Source organism: Chiloscyllium punctatum, chromosome 3, assembly GCF_047496795.1.
Source record: "Chiloscyllium punctatum isolate Juve2018m chromosome 3, sChiPun1.3, whole genome shotgun sequence".
Lineage (NCBI taxonomy): Eukaryota > Metazoa > Chordata > Chondrichthyes > Orectolobiformes > Hemiscylliidae > Chiloscyllium > Chiloscyllium punctatum.
In genome coordinates this window covers 22,119,243-22,142,989 of record NC_092741.1, presented here as the reverse complement: position 1 = coordinate 22,142,989, position 23,747 = coordinate 22,119,243, and the positions used below count along the sequence as shown (strand labels likewise).

The 23,747-nt window shown below is 39.3% G+C and overlaps 1 protein-coding gene across 5 annotated transcripts in view; it reads left to right on the top strand.

The window, feature by feature from the left end:
* Window positions 1–22,111, top strand: part of LOC140456847 (CSC1-like protein 2) — a 211,279-nt gene extending 189,168 nt beyond the window's left edge. For 2 of the 5 annotated variants that reach the window (XM_072550786.1, XM_072550781.1), the window contains 8 exons: window positions 2,424–2,586; window positions 5,179–5,244; window positions 7,090–7,195; window positions 9,984–10,151; window positions 11,682–11,797; window positions 13,501–13,560; window positions 16,432–16,509; window positions 18,664–22,111. In XM_072550786.1, coding sequence (XP_072406887.1) covers window positions 2,424–2,586; window positions 5,179–5,244; window positions 7,090–7,195; window positions 9,984–10,151; window positions 11,682–11,797; window positions 13,501–13,560; window positions 16,432–16,509; window positions 18,664–18,816 — 910 coding nt within the window. In that variant the 3' untranslated portion in view covers window positions 18,817–22,111. The remainder of the gene's footprint in view (window positions 1–2,423; window positions 2,587–5,178; window positions 5,245–7,089; window positions 7,196–9,983; window positions 10,152–11,681; window positions 11,798–13,500; window positions 13,561–16,431; window positions 16,510–18,663) is intronic. The other 3 variants (XM_072550789.1, XM_072550788.1, XM_072550790.1) reach the window with 3 other exon arrangements.
* Window positions 22,112–23,747: the final 1,636 nt, after the last annotated feature.

Here is a 23,747-nt window from a genome sequence, read left to right as displayed (position 1 = left end):
ACCTTGCAACTTTAATGTTTCTAAATCTCTCTATTTCAGGCCATTGAAGATGTTGCTAGAAGGTGCATCATTGGCCCTTTCTCTTCTTTTAATTTTTAATGCATTTTGTGTTTCTCCGCCAAGTCTTGCAGTGTTCCCGATGTTTTGAGAAGGAGGTGTGGCATGTTGCCTAAAGCCTAATCTCCACCCCTCGCCCACAGTCCAGTGCTGCTGATCACCTGCTCAGCTGCCCATTTGATGGAACAGTGCTTGCAGATTCCAGAATAAGAATATGTTCAAAGGGGTCTTGTGAAATTCTGGGTGCAGCAGTTATAAAGCATAGAACTGCAAGCCCTTCCCTGAAGAGATGGATATGTTTGCACATGTCGCATGTTCCAATGAGCTTGAAGTGTCAAAAATTCATACTCTTCTCCATTTTGATTATTAAATAATTTACTTAGTAAAGTAATTGCATTTCTTTAATAAAGCTAATCAAAACACTATGGCTTCTCTTGGATTTATGGCCTTAGCTGTGTTTTGCAAGTAGTAAGATGCCTGTTTTACAGGTAGTGTTGAGGAAATGGGGAAGCTACAGAAGTACTTGAACTGGCTAGGAGAGTGCACAAAGACCTGGCAGATGAAATACAATGTGGGCAAGTGTTTGGTTACAGGAAGAGGCATAGATTATTTTCTAAACCGGGAAAGAATTTGGAAATTTGTACCACAAAGAGACTTGGGAGTCCTAGTTCAGGATTCTCTTAAGGTTAACACGCAGGTTCATTTGGCAGTTTGAAAGGCAAATGCAATGTCAGCATTTATTTCAAGAGGACTAGAATGCAAGAGCAAACCTACACTGCTGAGGCTGTATAAGGTTCTGGTTAGACCACATTTGGAGTATTGAAAGCAGTTTTGGACCTTGTATTGAAGAACAGGTGTGCTGGCTTTAGAGAGGTTTTCGAAGAGGTTTACAAGAATAATCTGTGGATAAAAGGCTTGTCATATGTTGAACTCTAGAGTTCAGAAGGATGGGGAGTATCCGATTGAAGCTTGCGGAATACCGAGGTCTGAATAGAATGAACTTGGAGAAAATGTTTCCATTGGTAGGAGAGACTAGGACCTGACAGCACAGCCTCAGAATGAAGGGGTGACCCTTTAAAACAGAGATGTGGAGGAATTCCTTCAGGCAGAGGGTGGTGTATATGTGGAATTTGTTGCTGCAGAGGGCTGTGGAAGAAAAGTCATTGAGTTTATTTAAGAGCAAGATAGATTCTTGATTTGGTAAGAGTTACAGGGGGAAGGCAGGAGAATAGGGTTGAGAAACTTATCAGCCATGATCAAATAATGAAGCAGATTCAACAGGTCAAATGCCCTAATTCTGCTCCTATGTCGAAGATCTTATAAATATCAGAGTTAAGAGCTTTGGGCTAGTGCAAAAGAGGGTTTGCAGTAGTGACTGGCTTGAGACACTAAATTGGCCTGGTCCTGCTTCTGTTTCTTGTGTTCTTATGAAACTCCGAAGTGCAACAGTATTGATCCAATGACTGGCAGGAGTTTACTGCCAGTCATTAAACATTTTAACATGTCGCTGCTCAATGTACATCATGCTTTGAGCTGCAGTGTTTAATGAGGCCGGACAGTGGCAGAGAAGGGAACAAAAGGAAGCAAAGCCTGCATTTCAGGTCCCACTACCTTGTAGGTAAGCCTGATTAATATGCCAAAAAAATCTGCAGGTAAGAATCGGCTCATTGAGTCACACTAAGACCTATGGCAAAAACTGTCAATGCAGTGCCGGTATTGTCCTCCAATTGTGACCCGGCCACCCTGTAAACAGCTGACCCAAACCAATAATGTTACAGTGACATTATTGCTTTAGATCAACTGTTGGCAAGAAAAGTATTTTTAAATAACTACCATTTAATGCATCCCTACATTAGTGTGCAAGTTAATAGCCAGCATTTAAGAGTTGGTTGTAAGAGTAAATCACATCTTACAATTGTGTTTCCTTGTTTGATATGTAATTGGCTTTCTGAAAGTTTATTTTGTCAAAGTCGCAGCTAAGAATTTGAATTGACTTTGTAAATCAATGCTGATTAATAAAATCCAGAGTTATTTAAGTATCTAAATCTGAGATTAGTAACCATCCATCTTAAATGTTACCCATAAAAGTTAGGTCTATGCCAGAGTGTTTGACCAAGTGGTTTAATAACTAATGGATAATTTCTGCCTTTTACATGAACTTTACTCAATTCCTTTAGTCCATTTCCTCTAATCTACAGGGTTCCAGTTTAAACAGGTTATTTGTCACCGATATACCTGACTAATGTTGTTTTGGGTGTGGAAGTTTATTCTGATATCAAAAGAACCATTCATCATCATTGTATGTCTATTTGTTAGCTCTGAATAATATTTTTTTTTCCTCAGTTTGTCCTTGCTTTCTATTTTAGGTGTGTCTTTCTCCCTGATAATGGTGCTTTCTTTGTAAACTATGTGATTGCTTCAGCATTCATTGGGAATGCCATGGATCTACTGCGCATTCCAGGCCTATTAATGTACATGATCCGCCTCTCCTTGGCCAAGTCAGCAGCAGAGAGGAAAAACGTCAAACGTGTAGGTGTCTTTGATCCATCTTTCTCCTTTTTATTTTGTCATGGGATGTGGGCCTCTGTAATGAGGCCAGTATTTATTGCTCATCACTAACATCCCTTCAACTGAATGGCTTGTTGGGCTTTTACAGAGAAAAGTTGTGTGGATCTGGAGTCGCATGTAGGCCAGAAGTAGGCAAAAATGTTAGATTTCCTTCTCTAAAGGGCATTAGTAAACCAGATGTTTATCATGGTCACCATTGCTGATTTATTATTTGAACATGAATTCCATTAGCTGTCATGATGGGATTTTAATTTATGTCCCAAGATTGTGAGCCTGGGCCTCTGCCTGTGCAATAATATTACCACTAAGCCGCCATTCCCCCTCTGTATCAAGCAAGTTGGTGCCAAGGTTCAAACCTATCTGAAAATAATTTAGAAATTATACCCCTGCTCCAGTTTAAGGCAATTTTCTCTCTTCCATGGTTCCCCACCCACCCTGCGCCACCACCACCACCACAGGCACGTCATACACCCAGTCATCCTGTAGGTGAATGCCCGAAGGCTGGAATTCATTGTATGAGTCTACGGATAACTCTTGCAGAACTGATGGGTCAAGTGAGTCCTGACTGGGCAGGCAGCCGGAAGCTTGTTGGTGAGCGGCGTTATTTTAGCTGATTCACTGACTTCCAGTCAACCCTGTGCATGTGCTTGGGATTCCTTGCGCTCGGATCTTTCCCAACTTGCACCTGAGCTCTGAACTTACAGTGACACGTTTCCATTCGAGGGGACTGTGCATGTAGTTTATTTAGGGTAAATGTGATCTTCCCCATATTCTCATCTGTTTGATTTTAAGTAGTATTTTATAATGATGCAACTCTGCTAGACAAGGAAAAACTAAAAACTTTTTGGGGCTGGCTTTTTTCTTTCTTTTCCCCCAAATTATTGCATTTGCCTGAAATTATGAAGTCTTTTGAATGCTCTTCATTCCATGATTCTTAATATCTACTCTGCCCAATTTTTTGAGATTTGGAGTGACAATTTACTGAAGCTGTTTAGTAGTTGAACATACATAGATAAAAATCCATTTGCAAGTGCACTTACACTTTAAAAGTCAACTCTGTACTTGGGAGTTTTGTAGCTTACCTCGTTAGCCCAAGGTATAGCTGAACACTGCATGTACCAGAGAATTTCTGAAATAAAAGCAAAGTGCTGGAGAAGCTCCTTCATCTGACTGCATTTTCTGGAAGAGAGCTAATGTTTTAAGTCCATTTTGAGTCTCTTGAAGTTGGTTTGCTTATTCCAGATTGAGTTAGCTGATGTTGACTAAGGCAAGATTTGGATTGCTACAGTTTACCTAATTGCCCCTTTGGTAAGTGGAGTTCAGAGTTGATTTGGTTCTTATTCCTAATAACTCTTCTGATGTAAAGGGTGCAAGTACTAATGAGCTTATGAGAATAGGGCTTGCAGGAATAAGCCATTGAGCACGCAAACAAATCCTTCAGTCCCACTAGTCCATGCCGGCCATTATCCCAAACTAAACTAGTCCCGCTTGGTCCATATCCCTCCAAACATTTCTCATTCAGGTATTTATCCAAATGTTTTTTTAACTGTTACCACATCCACCATTTCCTCTGGATGTTCATCCTGCACACGAACCACTCTCTCAAAGAGTTGCCCCTCGTGTCTTTTTAAAATCTTTCTCCTCTCACCTTAAAAACATACCCCCAATGTTGAAATTTCCTCCACCCTAGAGAAAAGATATCTATAACCCTAATGATTTTATAAACCTCTATAAGGTCACCTGTCAATCTTCTATGCTCCAGTGAAAAACGTCACAGACTATACATCCTCCTCTTCTAACCCAAGCCCTCATTCTGAACTTTCTGGTAAATCTCTTCTGACCCCTCTCCAACTTAAGATCTTTCCTATGACAGCGCAACCAGAACTGCACACAGTATTCCGGAAGAGGCTCACCAATGCTGTGTACAACCTCAACATGACATCCCAACTCCTGTACTCAAAAGGTCTGAGCAAGGAAGGCAAGCATGCGAAACAGTTTCATAACCACCCTGTCTATATGTGACGCAAACGTCAAAGAATTACGAATCTGAACCCTTCGGTCTCTCTATTCTACAATGCTACCCAAGGCCCAACTGTTGACCAAAATGCAATAGCTCACCTTTGTCTGAATTAAACTCCATGAGTTTAAGCTGAATTAAGCTGTTCAATGAGTCACTAATTGACACTCCTTGATACCTTTCCCATTCCTTCATGGGTGTGTCAGAGCGTGTCTGGTAACTTGAATTTTAAAACAAGAATTGAGAAGACTTTGGAAATAAAGGTATTGTCAAAAGATTTAAGCAGACAAGGAAATGGCTATTCAAATATTTATTAATATAGAGACAGTCTTAAAAATGCATTTTTATTTGATTAGTTGATGTTTACTGCCCCCATTCTCAAATATAAGCTAAATCTGATATTCTGTAGGCTGCCTTCAATAAGGTTCTGACTATTGCTTAGTGATTTGTGGTTTAGATTTACTCTCTCAAACCATTCAGGGTCCCCAAAATGCCCTTGCTATTACCTCATTGTGTTCATTGCCTCTAATCCTTAGGGAGTGAGAAAGGAAGGAAATGGAAAGCAAACAAGGAATGCAAGTAAAAGAGAGGCAAAGAAAAAAGTTGAGTAAAAAGAAGGAAAAGTTGAGAACAGGTGAGAGTAAGGGAAAAAGAAGATATTGGGACATATTTTTGAACTCAAAAAAAAAGTTGGAAGAGGCAGAAACAGGTAAAGTGATGACTGTCCACAGTAATTGGTCATGTTATGCAATTTGCACCAACTCAAATGCACTAACTCTACAAAGTTAATAATCTTGGTCTAATATTAGCATAACACTCCTGTGCTCCAGTTTACATTCTTTAACCGTGAATAGATGCTGCACAGCTCTTTCTGAAAACTTATTTTTAACAAGCTGTTTAATGAATCTTGTTCCATTTCTATTAGGAATAGAATACTTTTGTTTTTATATATTGGGATCAGGAATGGAGTGTGTTAGATACAATTAAAATTTTCTATTTTCCCCCTCACCACAACAGTGTCTCACTGATTTTCAATTTTGTTCTGTAGTGGACCATCTTAAAATACATAAGTGAAGGATAGAAACTGACACCAGAAATTACATTCACAAACCCTTTGAATTTCCCCCTTCGCATCCCACTCCCTCCACCCAGCCCTTCTGCATAATCCATGAATGGCAGTCTGTAAGTCTATACTTTAACCCATTTGTTTTCTCTTACATGATAACCCTCCCCTGCCACACTGTTAATCTCTTGATCGGTGCTTTTTTGACTTCCTCAGAGAAATATTCTCCAGGTCCATGCATATCTCTGAAATCTGAAATGGAAGGTCCATTTCAAACACAACCATGTTTTGCAGCTCACATTCACACAATATTTTATTATAATCTACTGCAAGGCAGTGTTTGAAAGAACAGCCATGTTATGTTTCGACTTCAGGCATCCAGCACTAGTATCAATAATGCCAGATGATATATAGAAGCTTTTATTTTATTGTTATCTTAGCAGTCTGCTTCTGCCACACACATTCCCATACAAGTCATTGAGGTATTTTTGTATTTCCATGTCAGGGTTACTTGATGCTGCTGAGCAGTTATAGAGTCATAGAGATGTACAGCATGGAAACAGACCCTTCAGTCCAACCCATGCTGACCAGATATCCCAACCCAAATTAGTCCCACCTGCTAGCACCCGGCCCATATCCCTCCAAACCCTTCCTATTCATATACCCATCCAATGACTTTTAAATGTTGCAATTGTATCAGCCGCCTCCACTTCCTCTGGTAGCTCATTCCATACACGTACCATCCTCTGTGAAAAAGTTGCCCCTTAGGTCTTTTATATCTTTTCCCCCCTCACCCTAAACCTATGCCTTTTAGTTCTGGACTCCCTGACCCCAGGGAAAAGACTTTGTCTATTTATCCTACCCATGCCCCTTATTTTATAAACCTCTATAAGGTCACCCCTCAGCCTCTGATGCTCCAGGGGAAACAGCCCCAATCTGTTCAGCCTCTCCATATAGCTCAAATCCTCCAACTCTGGCAACATCCTTGTAAATCTTTTCTGAACCCTTTCAAGTTTGCTCGTTAAGACCATTTTGAGGTAATCAAGAGCACAAACCCTAGCTCACTGTAACTGAGCCAAGGTTCTAGATGTGAAAGACCACATATAACTTATTACATTCATCCTGTTCTTGTTCTAGTTTGTTTTTAATGTGAAATAATGTTGACATTGGTCATTTGCTTGGAGCTCAAAGTTGTGAGCTAGCTGAATTCCGATGTATACCTGCAGAAGTGATAAAAATGAAGCCTACTCTTTATTGATGCCATTGATTTACCAGCTTCCTCCCAGCATTAAACTAATCCCTTCAGTTTGTTATCTGCAAATATTCCTGCTGATATTTGTAGTTAGTTTGACTTGTGTCTCTCGGTTGCGTTTTCGTTTTCTAGCATCAAGCATATGAGTTTCAGTTTGGAGCTGCCTATGGGTGGATGATGTGCGTCTTCACTGTTGTCATGACCTACAGCATCACATGTCCCATTATAGTCCCATTTGGTGAGTATTTGACTTGGTCACATGTTAAAGGCGTTGATGTATCGAAGATGCGCAGCCTCTTCCACAGTGCTGAATTAACCAAGATATAGCAGCGCCATCTCTTCAGTGGGTTATCCCATCACTCCCTCTTAGAATGAATTTGCTGCTGTCACCTTTGGATGGTTTATCTCTGCAGTGCCCCTCTGCCTTGATTTTAAGGGGTTGATTTATCAGAGATGCTCACTAATAGCTGAGTTCTCAGAAGATGAAAAATATTGTTTGTTTTAATGCAGCTATGAAATAACAAGTATAATTGGGAATAGATAGCAATGTATCTGGGTGCTCTTCCCCTTGTGTTTGAGTAATCCTGATTATCATTTTCAGCTAAATACAGCATTTATTTTCAAATAGAGCAACAGTGACCTCTCCTGGAAATTTAAAATCCTAATGCAATAACAGTTTAAGTTTGACACAACATAATGGTCCTTAGTGTTTTCCTTGGTATTCGTTTTACATCATGTACAACAATAAATTAAATTACTTTTCAGTTATTAGTTTACAGCTAATCAAAACATCCTTTTAATGGAGTGAAATATGAGCCATAATAAATGTATTGGTTACAGTGCATGAATGCTCTTTTTAATTAAATCCTTTTTATAATGAGAGCAAAGGATTAAACAGCAGTGGTTGCTTAGCAAACTGTTATCCTTGTATAATTGTTTTTTTTTTGTGATTATGGTGAATATGTGAGCTCCCTTGAAGGCTTAGTGGTTATGTGCACCATCTAGTCTGATGCTGAGTCATAAAGATGAGGAAAAGTCCAGGCTTCCCTTCAATTGAAGAAGCCAACTGCAGCCCAGGTGACTTTCAGGATTGGCAGCCTGTCTCAATATTCCTGGATTAGGGAGTAAATAGCTGGGCAGTGTCCTAATTTTCAGTAACAATAGGGCACCACTCAGCTATTTGTAAAATGTTCGTTTTTTAAAAAAATGATTCTCTAGATTGTAGTTCATCAATTTCCAGCTTAAAAGTAGAACTTCATCTCTTTAAGCAAATCCATGGGAGTGTATAGCCTTAATTAAGGTGTGTTTTAGAGACTTGTCTGTCAGTTGGCAAGTAACCAGTTTACATTTTCAAAGTTTGAATTTTGATTTGGTTGCAGAAGCTTAATTCCGAAAACTTTCCACTTGTCTTTTTCTCTTTCATTCTCTCCTTGTCAATGTTGAGCCTCCATAGTGAAGCTGTATACAACTACAATAGTGTAGACTGTCAGGATCAGTTTTAGTGATGTATAAGCGATAGCTCCTTGAGCCTTTTTCACAAAATTGATCTATACCTCAACAAGTAAAGTCACCATTGTCCTTGAGAGCCATAGGGCTGCTGTCTCACTGGACAGACAACTGATGGGGAGTTTAACCTGAGGGTCACCATGCCTTAGGCAAGAGGTGAGGTTGAAAAAGTGGGAGCTTCATGGTGACCTCAGCAGATACAGGAATTAATCCCTTGGCGATGCATTAGTTCCATTTCCTTGCAGAATGATATAGGAGACGAAAGAGCTGAGTAAGCACAAGCTTGCATGGTTAACTGGCTCAGTCCTACAATGAACTGGAGACTTTAGACCTTAAAACATACCAGAAGTAGGCTATTCAGCCCATCTAGTCTGCTGTGCCATTCAGTGAGATCGTGGCTGATCAGATCATCCTCACTCTTTCCTTCCTTATTCCCACCACCCTTGATTGCCTCATGATTTTAAAAATATATCTATCTCAGTCTTTAATATACTTAATGACCCAGTCAAAACAGCCCTCTGCAGTATAGAAGTCTCCTGAAACGCTACCCTCTGAGAGAACAAAATCCTCTTCATTTCTGCCTTAAATGGACGGCACCCTTTTTTTTATGCATTTATTTTTATACCACCTCTTCAAAAGGGCCTGGTTAGTGTGATTTTACATCATGCATTTCACCCGCATGGCAACCCTTTTGAAATTCTGCAAAGTGTCAAAAATTTCTTTTTATTTGTTCCTCTGTTTTCAAGTCTGGAAAAACTATATATTTTCAGGACAAAAGGGAAGAATAAATTCTGCATGATTTTCATCAAATCCACTATTCCAGCTGAGTTCAGATGGTGGCTTTCTCACCACCTAAGATTGAACTGTGGGATCAAGATGTACATCCTCTCGGCCAACAGAGTAGCTGGGAGATCTAACCACATCTCCAATTATATCATCAATTCCATTCAAGATGCTTGAGAGTGGCCTTTACTCCTGTCTCTCGGCAGCAATTGTCTATTTCATTTTTGAACACTCTTGCATGTGATAAGATGATTTTCTCCCCATTTTAATTGACTCCTGACATGGTGTTTTATAAATGACGGACAGGCTTAGGGGAGTCAGGAGATGAATTACTGCTGCAGGATTTCCAGCCTCCGACCTGCCCTCTGACGTAGCTAGTCCAGTTCAGTTTCTAGTCAGTGACAACTGTGACTACACTTCAAAAATACCACTTAGGTTATAAAATGCATGTGCTATGCTAAAGTCAGGAAAGATGCTATATGCAGGCTTTTTTTTTAAACTTTTGATTCTGCTCTGATGAACTCTTCTCCTTGCCTCACAATTACCTTCAGCTATCATGGTCCTGTATCCCAGTGCATGCTTTTGAGCAGCAAACTGCCTCTCCAATATCATGTTGTATCTTTCACCATCAAAACACAGCTCAAAACCCAACAAAAAAAAACTCAGTTTGTTTTATTAAATTGTCTGCATTTTTTTGTTCTCTTTAGAACTTTTCTAAACAAGGTTCTTTTTATCAGGTTTGATGTACATGCTTTTGAAGCATTTGGTGGATCGCTACAATCTGTACTATGCCTACCTGCCTGCCAAACTGGACAAGAAGATCCACTCTGGAGCAGTGAACCAGGTGGTGGCGGCACCAATATTGTGTCTGTTATGTCTGCTTTTCTTCTCTACTGTAAGAACAGGTAAGGTGACAATCCTGTGTGTGTTTCTCTTGTTTTTCTACTGCTTCAGCCGTTTCATCCAATCCTTCTGTCAACCTCAGTGGTTCACACACTTGCCTCCAAATCCCAAGGCGGTGCATTGAAGTTTAACCATATGCTCGTTGACTGCTCCATTGTCAGTTTTCAGATGAAGCATCAAGTTGAGACCCAATCTGCCCTTTCAGGTGGCCTTGTAAGACCCAATTTGAAAGTCCTTGCCACATCAATGCCTCGCCCACCCCTACCTATGACCACCACCTGCCCCAAGTTTAGCAGAGCCCCCAGTAGCTGTATCAGTCTGTACAGCCACCTACGGACTCACCCTAAGAGTTAAAATCATCCTTGTCTGCGAGGGACTGCCGATTGATGATTTTACAGTCCAATATTTATCCCTCAACCATCATATAAGCAGCTATGCAGGATACTCTAAATCTGTTAGTAAAATCAAACAATATGCTGGAAATACTCAGGAGACCTGGTAATATCAGAGGATAACGAAACAACTTTACTATTTTAGGTCAATGGTCCTTCATCAAAATGCTCCATCCCTTCAGAGATCTGAAGTAATAAACAAAGAGCGTGGATTCAAAATCCATCATGGCATGTTGAGGATTTTTAATTTTTTTCAAAATATGGAACAATTTATTGTAAAATTAACATGAATCCTTCAGAACTGTAGTCAAAAACTAAACTATTTCTTTTTTTTTGAAGAATGAAACTTGCCCTCCTTTTGAGTCTTCATGTGACCAATATGAGGAACTTAGCTGTGCTGCACAAGTCACATTCTTGATTGTACATCTGATGTTGTGCTTCCTCACTGACTGCATCTTGCTGCACATCTACTCAGTGCTGCCCTTCTGATACTGTGTCAAAGACTTGTTCAACAATCTTATGCTTGTACAGGTTGTGTTTGTTTTTAAAAAAAAGTGCTGATAATATTGATCAAAACCACTCACCATAAACATAATGTAATTCAGTATAGCAAAGATTCCTAACCCCCACATCATCCACTATTGAGAGACTACAGCATACTTGATCATATCCTTGATGTCTCCTGTCAGAATACTAAATCACCCTTACACTACTTATCCATCAATCCTATGCCTAGCTTTCAGTTTGGCATTCATGTCATTCTTCTGTTCGCACCTCTTCAAGGCTCTAATCCCCTTTCCATCTCCCAGGCTGACAGTTCTCCAAGATTTCTGCATTCCTTTTGGGAATCCTAGATATTCATTGCAATATTATTGCAGCTTTGCTCTCAGCAAATTAGGACTTAAAGTTCCCTTGCTAAACCTCTCTGCCTCCCTTCCTCAAAACCTGACCAAGCTTTTGTTTGTCCTGGTATCTATTTATGTAGCTTCGTAACAACTTCTGTCTGAGAACGCTCCCATGAAGTGTCTCGGGACATATACTATGTTAAGCATCCTTTTTAAGTGAAAGTTCTTTGTTGAGGATGGAGATTAATTTGTTCATTAACCAGTCTTCAAAGTAAAACTTTTTTTTTATATGCAGGGTTCTTAGCTGCTACGTCCATGTTTACATTTGTTGTGCTGGTGGTCACTATCGTTATCTGCCTGTCTCATGTCTGTTTTGGCCACTTCAAATACCTCAGTGCTCATAACTATAAGGTAAGTCACGTTTTGTTATCTGAACATTGCTGTATGTTTGTTTGGAACCTGGTGGCAGGATATACGGTTGTGATGTTGTTTGGTTTGTCTTTTTAAGACTACTGCCTAAACACTCTCAAATTACAGTTTGCTCTGATATAATGCAATAGTTACATTCTTGCACGATCTCGCGTTATAAGGGAATCACGCAGCAGCCATTTAAAGAAATGGGGCTAGAACTGAGTTATAACCAGATAAAAATAAGGAAAGTTCATGTTCTAGAAATAATGGTCGAAGTTCTTCGATTGCGTTAACATCGATTTACGTTAAAGAAACGGGCTTTATAGCAGAGCACACTAAACGTGGCGAGTTGGGTAATTGTAGCTATGAATGAATTTGGATATTGTAACTGTTTATAACATTCTTGGTCTTTATAAGTTTGGATGCAAATATGTGTATTTACTTCCACACTTCATTCACCACAGCAGTCCCAAATTGAGCTGCAGATTCACAGGTCGCATTCGCAACTTTGAATCCTTAAAGGCATAGCAAAATAATACATGGTGTATTGTATGTATGGTCTGCTTGTTACTGTAAAGCAGATTTTTTTTCAAGTTACTGAATATACAAAATAAGGCTTGATGTTTATTGTGGAAAATAGAAAGCTCATGCTGTAGGGTGTGATATTTAAGCATGGATAGAAAATTTGTTAACCAACCAGAGGCAGATGTAAGAATAAATGGCTAAATAAAAACCAAAAGAACTGTGGATGCTGTAAATCAGAAACAACAACAAATTGCTGGAAAAGCTCAGCAGGTTTGGCACCATCTGTGAAGAGAAATCAAAGTTAATGTTTGGGTCCAGTGACCCTTCCTCAGAGCTCAGGAATAAATGGCTGTTTTCCAGGCTGGCAGAATGTCAAGAATAATGTTAGTTACCAAGGGAGTGAAAGATTATCCTGGATATGCAGGAATGTAGAGTTGTAGTTAAAGTCTGATCTGCCATGATCTTATTGAATAGTGGAGTGGGCTCAAAGTGCCGAGTATCAAGAATGTGGTGCTGGAAAAGCACAGCAGGTCAGGCAGCTTCCGAGGAGCAGGAGAATCGACGCTCTGAGCATAAGCCCTTCATCAGGAATGAGGCCATGTGGCCTATCCATATTCTTTATTCATGTTTCTTTCCCTCTGCCCCAATCTTCCTTCTGCCAAAAGAGCTATTTCTCACTGGGGTAAAGTTCCGTTTGCTCTGACAGCCTTCCAGTGTTTCACCCCAGCGACCGTGTATCATGTCTGAACTTGATCAGTACAGCTGCCTGTGCAAACTGTTTGAAAAACAAAGGTATTTCTCTGAAACATCCTGTAATTCCTTATACCAGCAGAGGGTCTCTAAACAGCAATCAAGTGCAGGCATACAGCTTTATTTATCTTTTTGGTTATACATTCTTCAAGCCCTGGAGTATGGTGATTAATTGTGAAGCATTATTGGGTTTCATTAATACCAAGGACTTTAATGGAGGAGAAACTGTCTCCCAGTTCTGATATTGGAAAGATGAATCTTGGCAATTTTCTGGGGTTAACTGTAGAGCCAGTACTGGGATCAGATAACACTATGCATTATAAAAGAGAAGGATTTAAGTCTTCTGGTTTCGTTATTAGTAAGATGATCCTTGCCAGGTTTTTTTTCCGCATGTAGATAATATAACTGTTGAAAATGTTGATTTTCAGCAACCCTCCACTCCAACAGATGCTATAAGTACAGAGGACGAATCCTGTTACAGGACACTGGTAATTTTCACCATGTGGTTTTTGGGAATTAACTTTGACTAATTTTTACCATTCTTACTTGACGATCATGGTAATCCATAACAATCAAATTGAAAACCTTGATAACTCAATCTGCATGCTGGGATCTTTCTCATATCATTTCATTTCATGCTTCTCTAGGTGAAGGATATCAATTCGGGCAATGATTTGCTCTCTGTCATTATTAGGATTTGATCTAAATGCATTTAGATGTGGTGTGCTGTATACAGCATTCAATCACTGGTAATATAAATTACAAATGCTAAGCTTATTTTACATTCACTGCTTTGTCATCAAATATTTAGTTCCAGAGATTTGGGGGAGGGGGGGGGGGGGGGCAACCTCTCTTTAGCAGTTGATACATTGATGGGGACATGCAAAGTTGGAATTTGTGCCTAAATTGTTAATGTGCTTGGCTCAGTAGCACGAGGACAAAAAAAAAATGGAAATATTCTTAACCCCATGAACAGTCAGACTCCAGCATCATGCTTTAACTCCAGGAGTGTTTCCTCCTGCTTTGCTGCAACTTGCTCTCTTCACACCAGCCATTCAGAGCAATGTTATATCCCACAGAATTTTGATGGATTGTGTTTAAGGAGGGGGGACTCAGGGTGACAGAGCCAAGTTAGACAAAATGGAAACAGGTCACCTGTGATCTCACTATCAATAAACAGACTCGAGCTTGAATGTTTTATGGATCTAACACACAGGAAAATGATAATTGCAGGTCTGTCACAACAGCCCAGAATAGCATTGTTTTCCTAAGGAGCCCCTGCATTCTCAGCCCAAACTGGTGACCTGATAGTTCCAGGATCAGGACTTGAGTGTTTTGTTCTCTATCATCTGCTCAAGTCAGCAGTGCACTTCTCACCTATGTTGTTAAGGTTATAGCAGCACTCTGAAAGCTCAACAGTAACCAGGATGCAGCAATTCCCTTGATCAGTAACCCTCCATTTCTCAAAGCATCACACCACAGTGGCTGCAATGTATACTGCATAGGGGATAAATTGAAGTACCTCACCAAGACTGCTTTGATAGCATCGTGCATTCAGTTTTTCTTAACCACAACTGGGTCAGAAATTGAATTCCCCACCTAACGTTGTTCTGGAAGTGCCACTGTCACCAGAGCATCCAGCTGAATAGGAGTGTCCACCACTATCAGCATGTATTCAGGCCAGCTAATCAATGGGGAATATTGAACCATTAAAGAGGTCCAATGCCAAAGAAACAATAGTGTTTAATGGGGAAAATGACAAATTTAAGAGTCCCTGTTTTCATTTTCACAGTGATGAAAACAGGCAACACGTTTGTGATACATGGGAATTTGGACATGTGCCAGCAAGTAGAGTAGAACATTCATTAAAATGTAATGAAAATATAATGGGTTTGAGATGAACAAATCTCCAGGACCAGGTGATTCCCAAGGTGTGAAAAAAATACATGTGCAAACTGCAGATGTATCAGTCCCAATTTTCCAAAAATTCCTGTATTTAGATTTTGTGCCTTGGGAACTGAAAAGCTCCAAATGTATTTCTTTCCTTATGATGGGGGCAGGCAGGGAGCAGAGATAAGTCATTAGTCAGTGTAACAAATTATATGGGAATTGTTGGAATCTTATCAGAAACAAAATGACTAAAGTATCAATTAATCAAAAACAGTTAGTGTGGCTTGGAGTGAGTGAGATGTCCAGCTAAACTAATTGAATGTACAGAGAAGACCATCACTACCGATGTTATCCAAATGGGCTTCCAGCAGAAACTTGGTGAGATTCCGCAAGGAGTTATTGACACCTTTTTTTGTTAAATCTTTATTCGTGGATGTGGCTGTCAGAGGTTAGTCCAGCATTACCATCATGAAATGCTGCAATACAGATGAAGTAGGTATGCTCAGCACAGTAGGGAGGCAGTAAGAGTGAAGGAACAGTAATACAATTCTAAATCAGGATGTTGTGTGGTAAATGGTGGCTTTCATCCGCTGGTGGTAGAAATTGGGAGGTGCAGTCAAAGGAGGCTTGGTGAGTTACTGCAGCGTATCTTGTAGAAGGTACACAGTGTAGCTACCGTGCTTCATTAGTAGGGGAAGTGGATGGGATGCCAGTCAAATGGGCTGCTTTGTTCTGGTTGATGTCGAGCTTCTGGAGTGTTGTTGAAGTTGTACTCATCTTGGCAAGCCACGTTCTCTTTACATTCCTTTCTTTCTTTCTTTCTTTCTTCTGCAATGACCTCCAAGGTCCCTGTGCAGCTGTGACTTGCGCAAAATGATATCCATATGTTTTCCTGCCATCAGCATGCATGCAGCTGCTTGAGTTAGAGAGAACATTGCTGGCAAGTGCATCACACTCCTGACTTGTGGCTTGCAGATGGTGGACAGACTTTGGGGAGGCCGGAGGTGGGTTATTGCAGAATTCCCAATCTCTACTTGGTGTTGTAGCCACAGTTGCAACTGGCAGGTTCAGTTCAGTTTCCAGTCAATGGCAACCCTCACAATGTTCACAGTGAGGCATTCGGCAATGGCAAACCATTGAACAGCAAGGGGCAGTGGTTGGATTCTCTTCTGCTGAGATGTTCACTGCCTGGTACTTGTGTCATGCAAATGTTACTTGGCACCCGTCAGCTCAAGTGTGGATGTTGTCTAGGTCTTGCTGCTTCTCAACAGGGACTGCTTAGTTTGATTCAATTATCTTTGGAGAATCAAAGAACATTCATGAAAACGATTCACAGATCAGTGAGATAGGAGAACGCTTCTGTGTTTAATTGCACAGTGACCTTTGTGCTGAGAGATTTCTGGGTTTGGAGTTGCATATGTTAATATGCTGTAATGCACATGTGTAATGAATGTTTATCTGACTTTCAGATTGATCGTAGTGAAGTGGACGGTGCTGTTGAAACAAATGGACAAGGGGAAGGTACTTCATCCCCACCAAAGGTTACAGTAAGTTACCCTTTAATCTCTAACTGTACATGCTGCTGGTTTATTAATGAGTGGCTGAGTGTTTCATCTTGTTCTAGTTCTTCGACTATAAACATGCCAATAACTAAGTTCAGCTCAGGACGAGGAGATTATGGCTTCATTCTCCATATCAAGGCTTGAGCACATACTGTCAGGAACTCCAGTGCTTTGTGAGCCACTAAACATTTTTTGTTTTTTGTTCTACAAGCAAGCTAGTTGACCCTGACAGTGGAACAATATTGTATTGTCTTGGACATGTTTGACATTACAGCGAGTTAACTGCTTTTGCTACAGTGCTCTAGAAGTTCCAACAAACATTTCAAGGTGTTCCTTTAACTGAGCAGAGTGAGATTTGTACAGTTTGTTTTCTTTTTGCAGAATTTTTTTGTACCAAGTGTAAATTGTTCCTGTCATTGCAAGGCAAAACTTAAGTTTCAAAGTTTACAACACCAAATTAGGTCAATCACAAATCAACTCCTTCTTGACTCTCTTTCTCAAACAAGGAAGCTCACTGCAACATGTTTTCCTTTTTTTTTGCCCAAATCTCCCCTGCTTCAACTATTTTTTTTCAAATTTACCATAAGTCTGTCTGTGTTCTAGCTCAAAATCATCATTAAAAAATTTTGTCCCCTCTCTTTGTTGCTCAGTTTTGTTAAATTGAAGCCATGTCACTGCTCCTGCAGTGACTGCTTTATTTTTCTCCATTGTTTTAAAAAACCACACATCATTTTACTTGATATACAGAAGTACTTGGATTTACCTCAACTCCTGTCCATATTGATGGAGTTGGGATTGTTGAGTGTTGTAAAGATTCTGATTCATTAATCTAAGTTACAGTAAGGTGCACCAGGGCAGTGTATTGCTGGTTTAACAGATTAATCCACCTCAGTCTAGTCTATCTTTCCAAAATGCTTTGCATTCTCTCTCTCCCCCCTTCCACTGAGCCCCTAATCACTGATGTGAGGCAACAAAGTAGAGTGGAGGACAAACCGTATGGTAATGTTTTGTATCTTGCATCTTCTACAGAAACCGATGCTTCACCACAATTAATTCTTAAAACAGGGATTAGAGCATTTTTAAAGGATAAATAGAGCATTTGAACAATTGTGTAGGGGATTATGTTTAGAGTAAATACAAATAAGTAAAGCAACTAACGTAAAATAGCTGCTTCTAAACTGGGGTAAAATTTACAGTAAAAATGAGGCTAATAATGCAATTGTGTTTTTTATTGGACAGCAACCTCAATGATAGACATGTAAAGTTAAACACACACATCCCACTCAAACTACTGCGCAAAATGTGCCATTCCTTCAGTCAGATTGTGTAACCACATTCTGCCATATTAAGGCATGAAGTTCCTAAACTTCAGAGATGGAGATAAAATGCCATAAAGTTAGGCCTTGACTGTTTCCATCCAACTAGCTTTCTTAACGACTTCATAAGTCCTCATTACTGTCAAGCAGTGCCTCTGTTGCTGAAAATCTTCTGGAGAAGTGGAGTCTCATTCCTTCAGTTTTTAGTTGACTCTTTAGTTTTTTTCATCTATGTTGCTTTTTCTTTTAACTAAGTGAGGGAGTAAAGATGACTATCCTTTTGCCCCTCTATTTCATTTTCTGAGTCAGATTATTTCATTCAATGTTAAATCAAACTTGCACTTCTTGGTTCAGACTTCACTAATTATGGACAACTTTCTAAACTGTTTGAGATGCAGTTATTTGCCATTTTCCCATAGGTCATGTAGAGGATGCCAGGCTGTTTCCAACCCTTATATCAACATATATGCAAAATACTGCAGATGCTTAAAATCTGCAATAAAACAAGAAAATGTTGATAATACTCCTCAGCTGTTAATGTTTCTCCTCCATCGATATTCCAAAACTGGAGATTACCATCTCCAAAACTGTTAATTTCTATTCTCCCATGAAAAGAAATGTCAAACAAAGACCAGTCTAACCATTCCACTGTCAGGTGCAGCAAATTCTGTCGTAGTGAATTTTCCAAGAAACTTGAAATCAAGAATGGCCATGAATGCAAAATGTACAGTGGTGTGCAAAAGACCTAGACTGCTTCTGTGCTCTCTAACAAACTACTTAGTAAAACAATGCAATACTAACCTGTGCTCATTTTCATATACAGAGATACATTGCCCAGGTACTGCAAGATCCTCAGTCAGAACCCACAGGAGATGATGATGAGCCAGCAGCGCAGAAGAGCTCCAGAGATGTGAATAATGAAGGAGAGTTCCAGTCCTGCGAAGACAGTCTTATTGAAAATGAAGTTCACCATTAGTGGAAATTGACAGTTTTTAAAACAAATTAATCAGACTGCACGGTTTAGGATCTGGGAACTATGGCACCACTGGGTCATTGAAACTTCAGACTGTAATTATTAGCCTCTGGTACTGTTTGTACCAGTTCGACGCAATTTGCTAAACCTTTCCTGTCTTTGTTTGCCAATTGGAGGAACACCGCAGAAATGGAATATGATGTGTGCTGGAGTTGTAGAGAAAATAGCTACGCATTTTTACCTGCCCGACTATAAATGCTCAGCCATCATATCCATTGATATTAGTGGTAGGAAATTTGACAGCATAACATCATTCCCAGGAAAGCCTTCTGCTGATCTGCCACCAAAAGTAGGGAACAAACAAGTCAGCCTGATTTTGTAAGCACACATACCCTAAAAGGAAGAGAGGGTTTGGTGGATGACAGAGGGGGAAAAGGATTGATATTTGATATACTTTACTGTTTGAGACGAAAGAGCATCAGTGTTACAGAATCCTGGTGAAATTGATCCTTTTCCAATTCAAATCACGTAAGCATCTAAGGATGGTCAAATTGATCCAGCATGTTAGAATATTTATGAGTATACAATTTAATTTAAGAGTTTATAAAGGGATTAGCAGCATTGATCTATCAGGACCAATTTAAATGTGTCCTTGGCGCCAGGTATCATCTGTGTAATGTCAGTTTTGTAGGTGGAGGTGATCTGTAGAAATCCTGCATTTTCAAGTGTTGAGATGTATGCTTTCTGAAGCACCACTCTGGACATTTTCTTATTTATTTTTAAAAGCGCACTTGTACACAACTGCAGTTGAAATATATATTTAAAAGAATGTAAAGTTTTCTGCAGAAAGTAACAGTCCTGGCTGTTGGATCTGTGGCTTACAATGTAGTTCAAACAGTTGCTAATAGGACTGTTAAAATGAGCAATGTGGTGCTCTTGATGATCCCATGTTGAAATTGCAGGTGATCTGATGTTTTTGTACTTCATTTTTCACTTTTTTTTCCCCTCCTCTTTCCCCCACCCCCCCCTTGAAGTTTTTGGATGTACTATGTAAAGAGTAGGTCATTTTTATTGTGGACTCCTTTCCTATTCAATAGCCTGGTTCGCATCTGGTGTGTTTGGGACAGGGGTTAGAAGTTGAGCTTCTACCTGCAGTCAAAGCATTTAAAATTATTTCTGAATTATACATTTAAGATTTACTGAAGATCATACAGCATTTCTAAGTTGACCATTTAATAGATTTTTAAAATCTGATTTTGGGGGCAGCAAGGTCAACGGCTGATCCATTTTTAAAAATCTCAAGCAAGGTTGTAGGGACCGAAAGGGAAGTTGTCCGAAAAGAACCACGACTGAAGCTCAAGTCTCTTCAGGTTCTGTTTCTGAAAGTTGCTTGACAGAACCTTTCATATGTTGGAAAAGAAACTCTGGACAAAGGTGCCTGACGTACTTAAATTTATTGAAACAGAACCAGCGTTATCTCCCGACTATAACCACTACAGGCTCAGGTGCAACTGTAGCTTGTCTTGGCAAGGATATTCTCAATCAAGGCTGAGCAGATGGCAAGGATCCACTTGCAAATCAGGTTTTTATTGGCAATGATCAAGCTGCAACTTAAGAACAATGAGGATTGAAGTAAATTATTCTTATTCCTCTTCCTCTTCCCCCTCTTTGTAGTGTCTGAAATGATTACAGACCCAAATACAGTAGTATTTAACTCCTTCCACCTAGCAGCCTGTAAACTGCATCATCCATCTAACTTAGCTGAATTGGCTGAATTCTCAGTTTGCTAACATTACTACACCCAGACTCCATTCAATCTTAAAGCAGGTTACAGAAAGGTAAAAACAAATTGATACTTAGTCTATGAGAAATGATCCTTTTATAGCAGGAACTGTAACATTCCTTTCTAGCCAGGCCCTAACCCATTCACTAATTTGTATTACTGTTCCTTTGCTTCCTGTCAAAATGTCATTTGCAATTTGATCAGATGGAAGTGCACATTATTGTTGAACAAAGTTTGCATTCTTGAATTTATATAAACTGCTGTTTGACCTAAGGGTCTTTTTAAAGTGAATTGGATGAAAAATTAAACCCTATCCTCCATTCTACTCGAGCAAATTTCTATATACTTAGGATCAAGGAGGGTTTGTTGTCTTTACTATCTTCAGAATTAACGGAACAAGCTATATGTGAGTCATTAGGATTTATGTTTGTTCCAGCCTCTCTGTTTTTGCAGTTCACTGAAAGATAGTGGTTCCCGTGATACCTTCTTGCTGAGTGCTTTACATTAAATTTTAGCATGATCCAAATTAATTTCAGTACCCGCATTACCAAGACAGGTTAATTTGTTATCCTTCATGTGTCTTTCCACTCTGTTAAACATTCAACTGGACATTTTTATTTGGAAAACATGGGGAACTCAAGAGTCCATTTTATACAAGCCATCAGATTTAAATATATACCATTGTCCATGAGGGACGTTTAACAGTGCATTTTCTGGATCCAGCATGTAACATTTGGGAAAATATTTTAATGCAATTATGAGTGCTATTATAATGGGAGTAACTGGACATTCATTTATCCAAAGTGACTTCACAGATCTGAGAACTACTGCCTAGGTGGCATGACTTGACAATTACAGATTTTCACAGATGCCTATAATGAGAGTATATCATGGGTTCATTATTACATTTGATTGAAATAATGTTGCGTTGGGGTAGGGTTATATGTACATAGCTAACTGTACTAAAGTTCAAGTATTGTGTATATAATGTAATTAGTAGAGATCAGCAAGTTACTTTACATCCGTCCTGTGGCACTGGTGACCTCATCTGCAATAACATCATATGCTATTAATCGTTCATACCATTGAAGCGGTCTATCAATGTTCTAGATATTCACTTTGAAGTAGAGGCTTCGTGAACACAGCATTCTTTACATACTTAACAGCCAAGGGACTGGAATAGAAATCTAAGCTACCGATTTTTTTTTTCCCTTTCCAGAAGGGCCCAGTATAATCACCTGCAATTTGTTTTGTCTGAGATAAAACAAATCCAGCCTGGTAAAATGAGCAGGCAAGGAATATGTGACTCATCCTGAGGTTGATGCTAATACACTAAGGAATTTTCCTTCAATTCCAATTTAAAAACTATTCAGAATGAGGTAGACACACCTTTACCTAATTTATACTGTGTGTAACTTGGAAATGCTTAATGATGTGTCTGGATGCAAAAGTTCAATTCTCCACTGACATCTTTTGGCAATATGATTATTCATAATAACAACAAAGGCACAGTGAGTTTACTGCTGTTTGCTAATTGCCATTTCAACTGTTGCACATTATTGTAGATGAATTGTTTTCTTATAAGAAACATAACTTAGTATTGCACTTTATAGAAGGTGTCTGACTTTCATGGTCAAGAAAGAAGTGAGTGATTTCTTGGTTGACACTGGTCCATTTGTGAATTAAAATAATGTTTCCTATTCCATGAAAAGAATGATGACTCCTTTGTCAAAATCTGATCTTGTTTGACTAGTTCTCAATTCCCATTTAGCTTCTGACATATCTGATTCCAATCTATGAAATGAAACAAATAACCATATTGCAACCTTCAAAATGCCTGAGATATGTTTTTGAACATTTGTTATGCTTTTAGAAAAGTGTAGGGTTAAATAGGCCAAGTTATGAGCCAGTATATGCACATTTGACATGGTGTCATGTTTGTTCAGAAATGTATCTATTGAAAATACATCTACTATTGCAGCACAGCATATTTTTATAATAACTGCAAATATTGTTAACAGATTCTGCTGCACTTTGTAATCCATTGCCTCCATGTAATGTGCATTATAGTTTTGGCTAATAGACCGGCCACAAAACCCTATCTCATACCTTTATTTGCTGAGTGCACAAATGTTGTGTTACATGGTCCACACTGTCTACAGTTTCAACTCCGATGCATCTGTTACCTCTTGTCTTAAAGCAAAGAGTCAATGATATAAGGCCATTTGTGTAAAATCTAGCTTTTAAATATCATACAGCACAGGACATAACCATCAGGTGCCTGTTTTGCCTAAGTCTTCATTTATTTTGCCTCTCCCATTTCTCCTTTTCCTCCTCTCCACCTCTTTCTATTTAATAGTTCTGATCAGAATGTATAGTGTGGCATTTGTCTGATACTGCATTTGCAAGTAGCCTGATCCTAGCCAAGAGTTTGGCTCTGAGATCGATGTGATGCTCTCCATGCAGCGCGCACAGGCATGAGGACACAATCCAATGGAATTCTGCAAATGCCTCTATCCCAAATTGCTCTATTTCAGAAATAGATCAATGAAGCTGGTGCCACATTAGATTAACACAAGTCTTTTCATCTCTGACTGACCAATCACATTTCTAGTTTTTTTTTATTTTTCTCTCACTTATTAACTGACCGCCTCTTTACTCTATAAAGATTCCCAATTTAAATAATTTTGGGCAGCTTCATAATCCAGTTCTTAATCATCTCTGGGTGACATTATAAACTTGGCATTCTATTTAGGGAAGACATAAAAACAAAATTCCAAGAATGGAATGAAATGTTGATTTTAACAAAGGGATGTCCTTCAGGGGTGCACTGAGACATATATGTCAGGTTTTCTGTACACCAAGTGCCACTTATTAAAAGTAGCACATCTGCCCTCACCCTCCCATCACCTTCTGAATCCATCCTGAACCAAACATAGGGCCATATATTTAATGCCTCCAATAAGGGGAATCAATGGCCCAGTGGTATTTCTGCTAAGTATTAATCCCGAATCTCTGAATGACCACCTGGGTTCAAATCCCACCACTGCAATTAGTGGAATTTTGGATTTAAGTTTTTTTTAAAAACCTGGAACTAATCTACTGATGACCATTAAACCATTGTAGGAAAAGCCTATCAGGCTCAATGTCC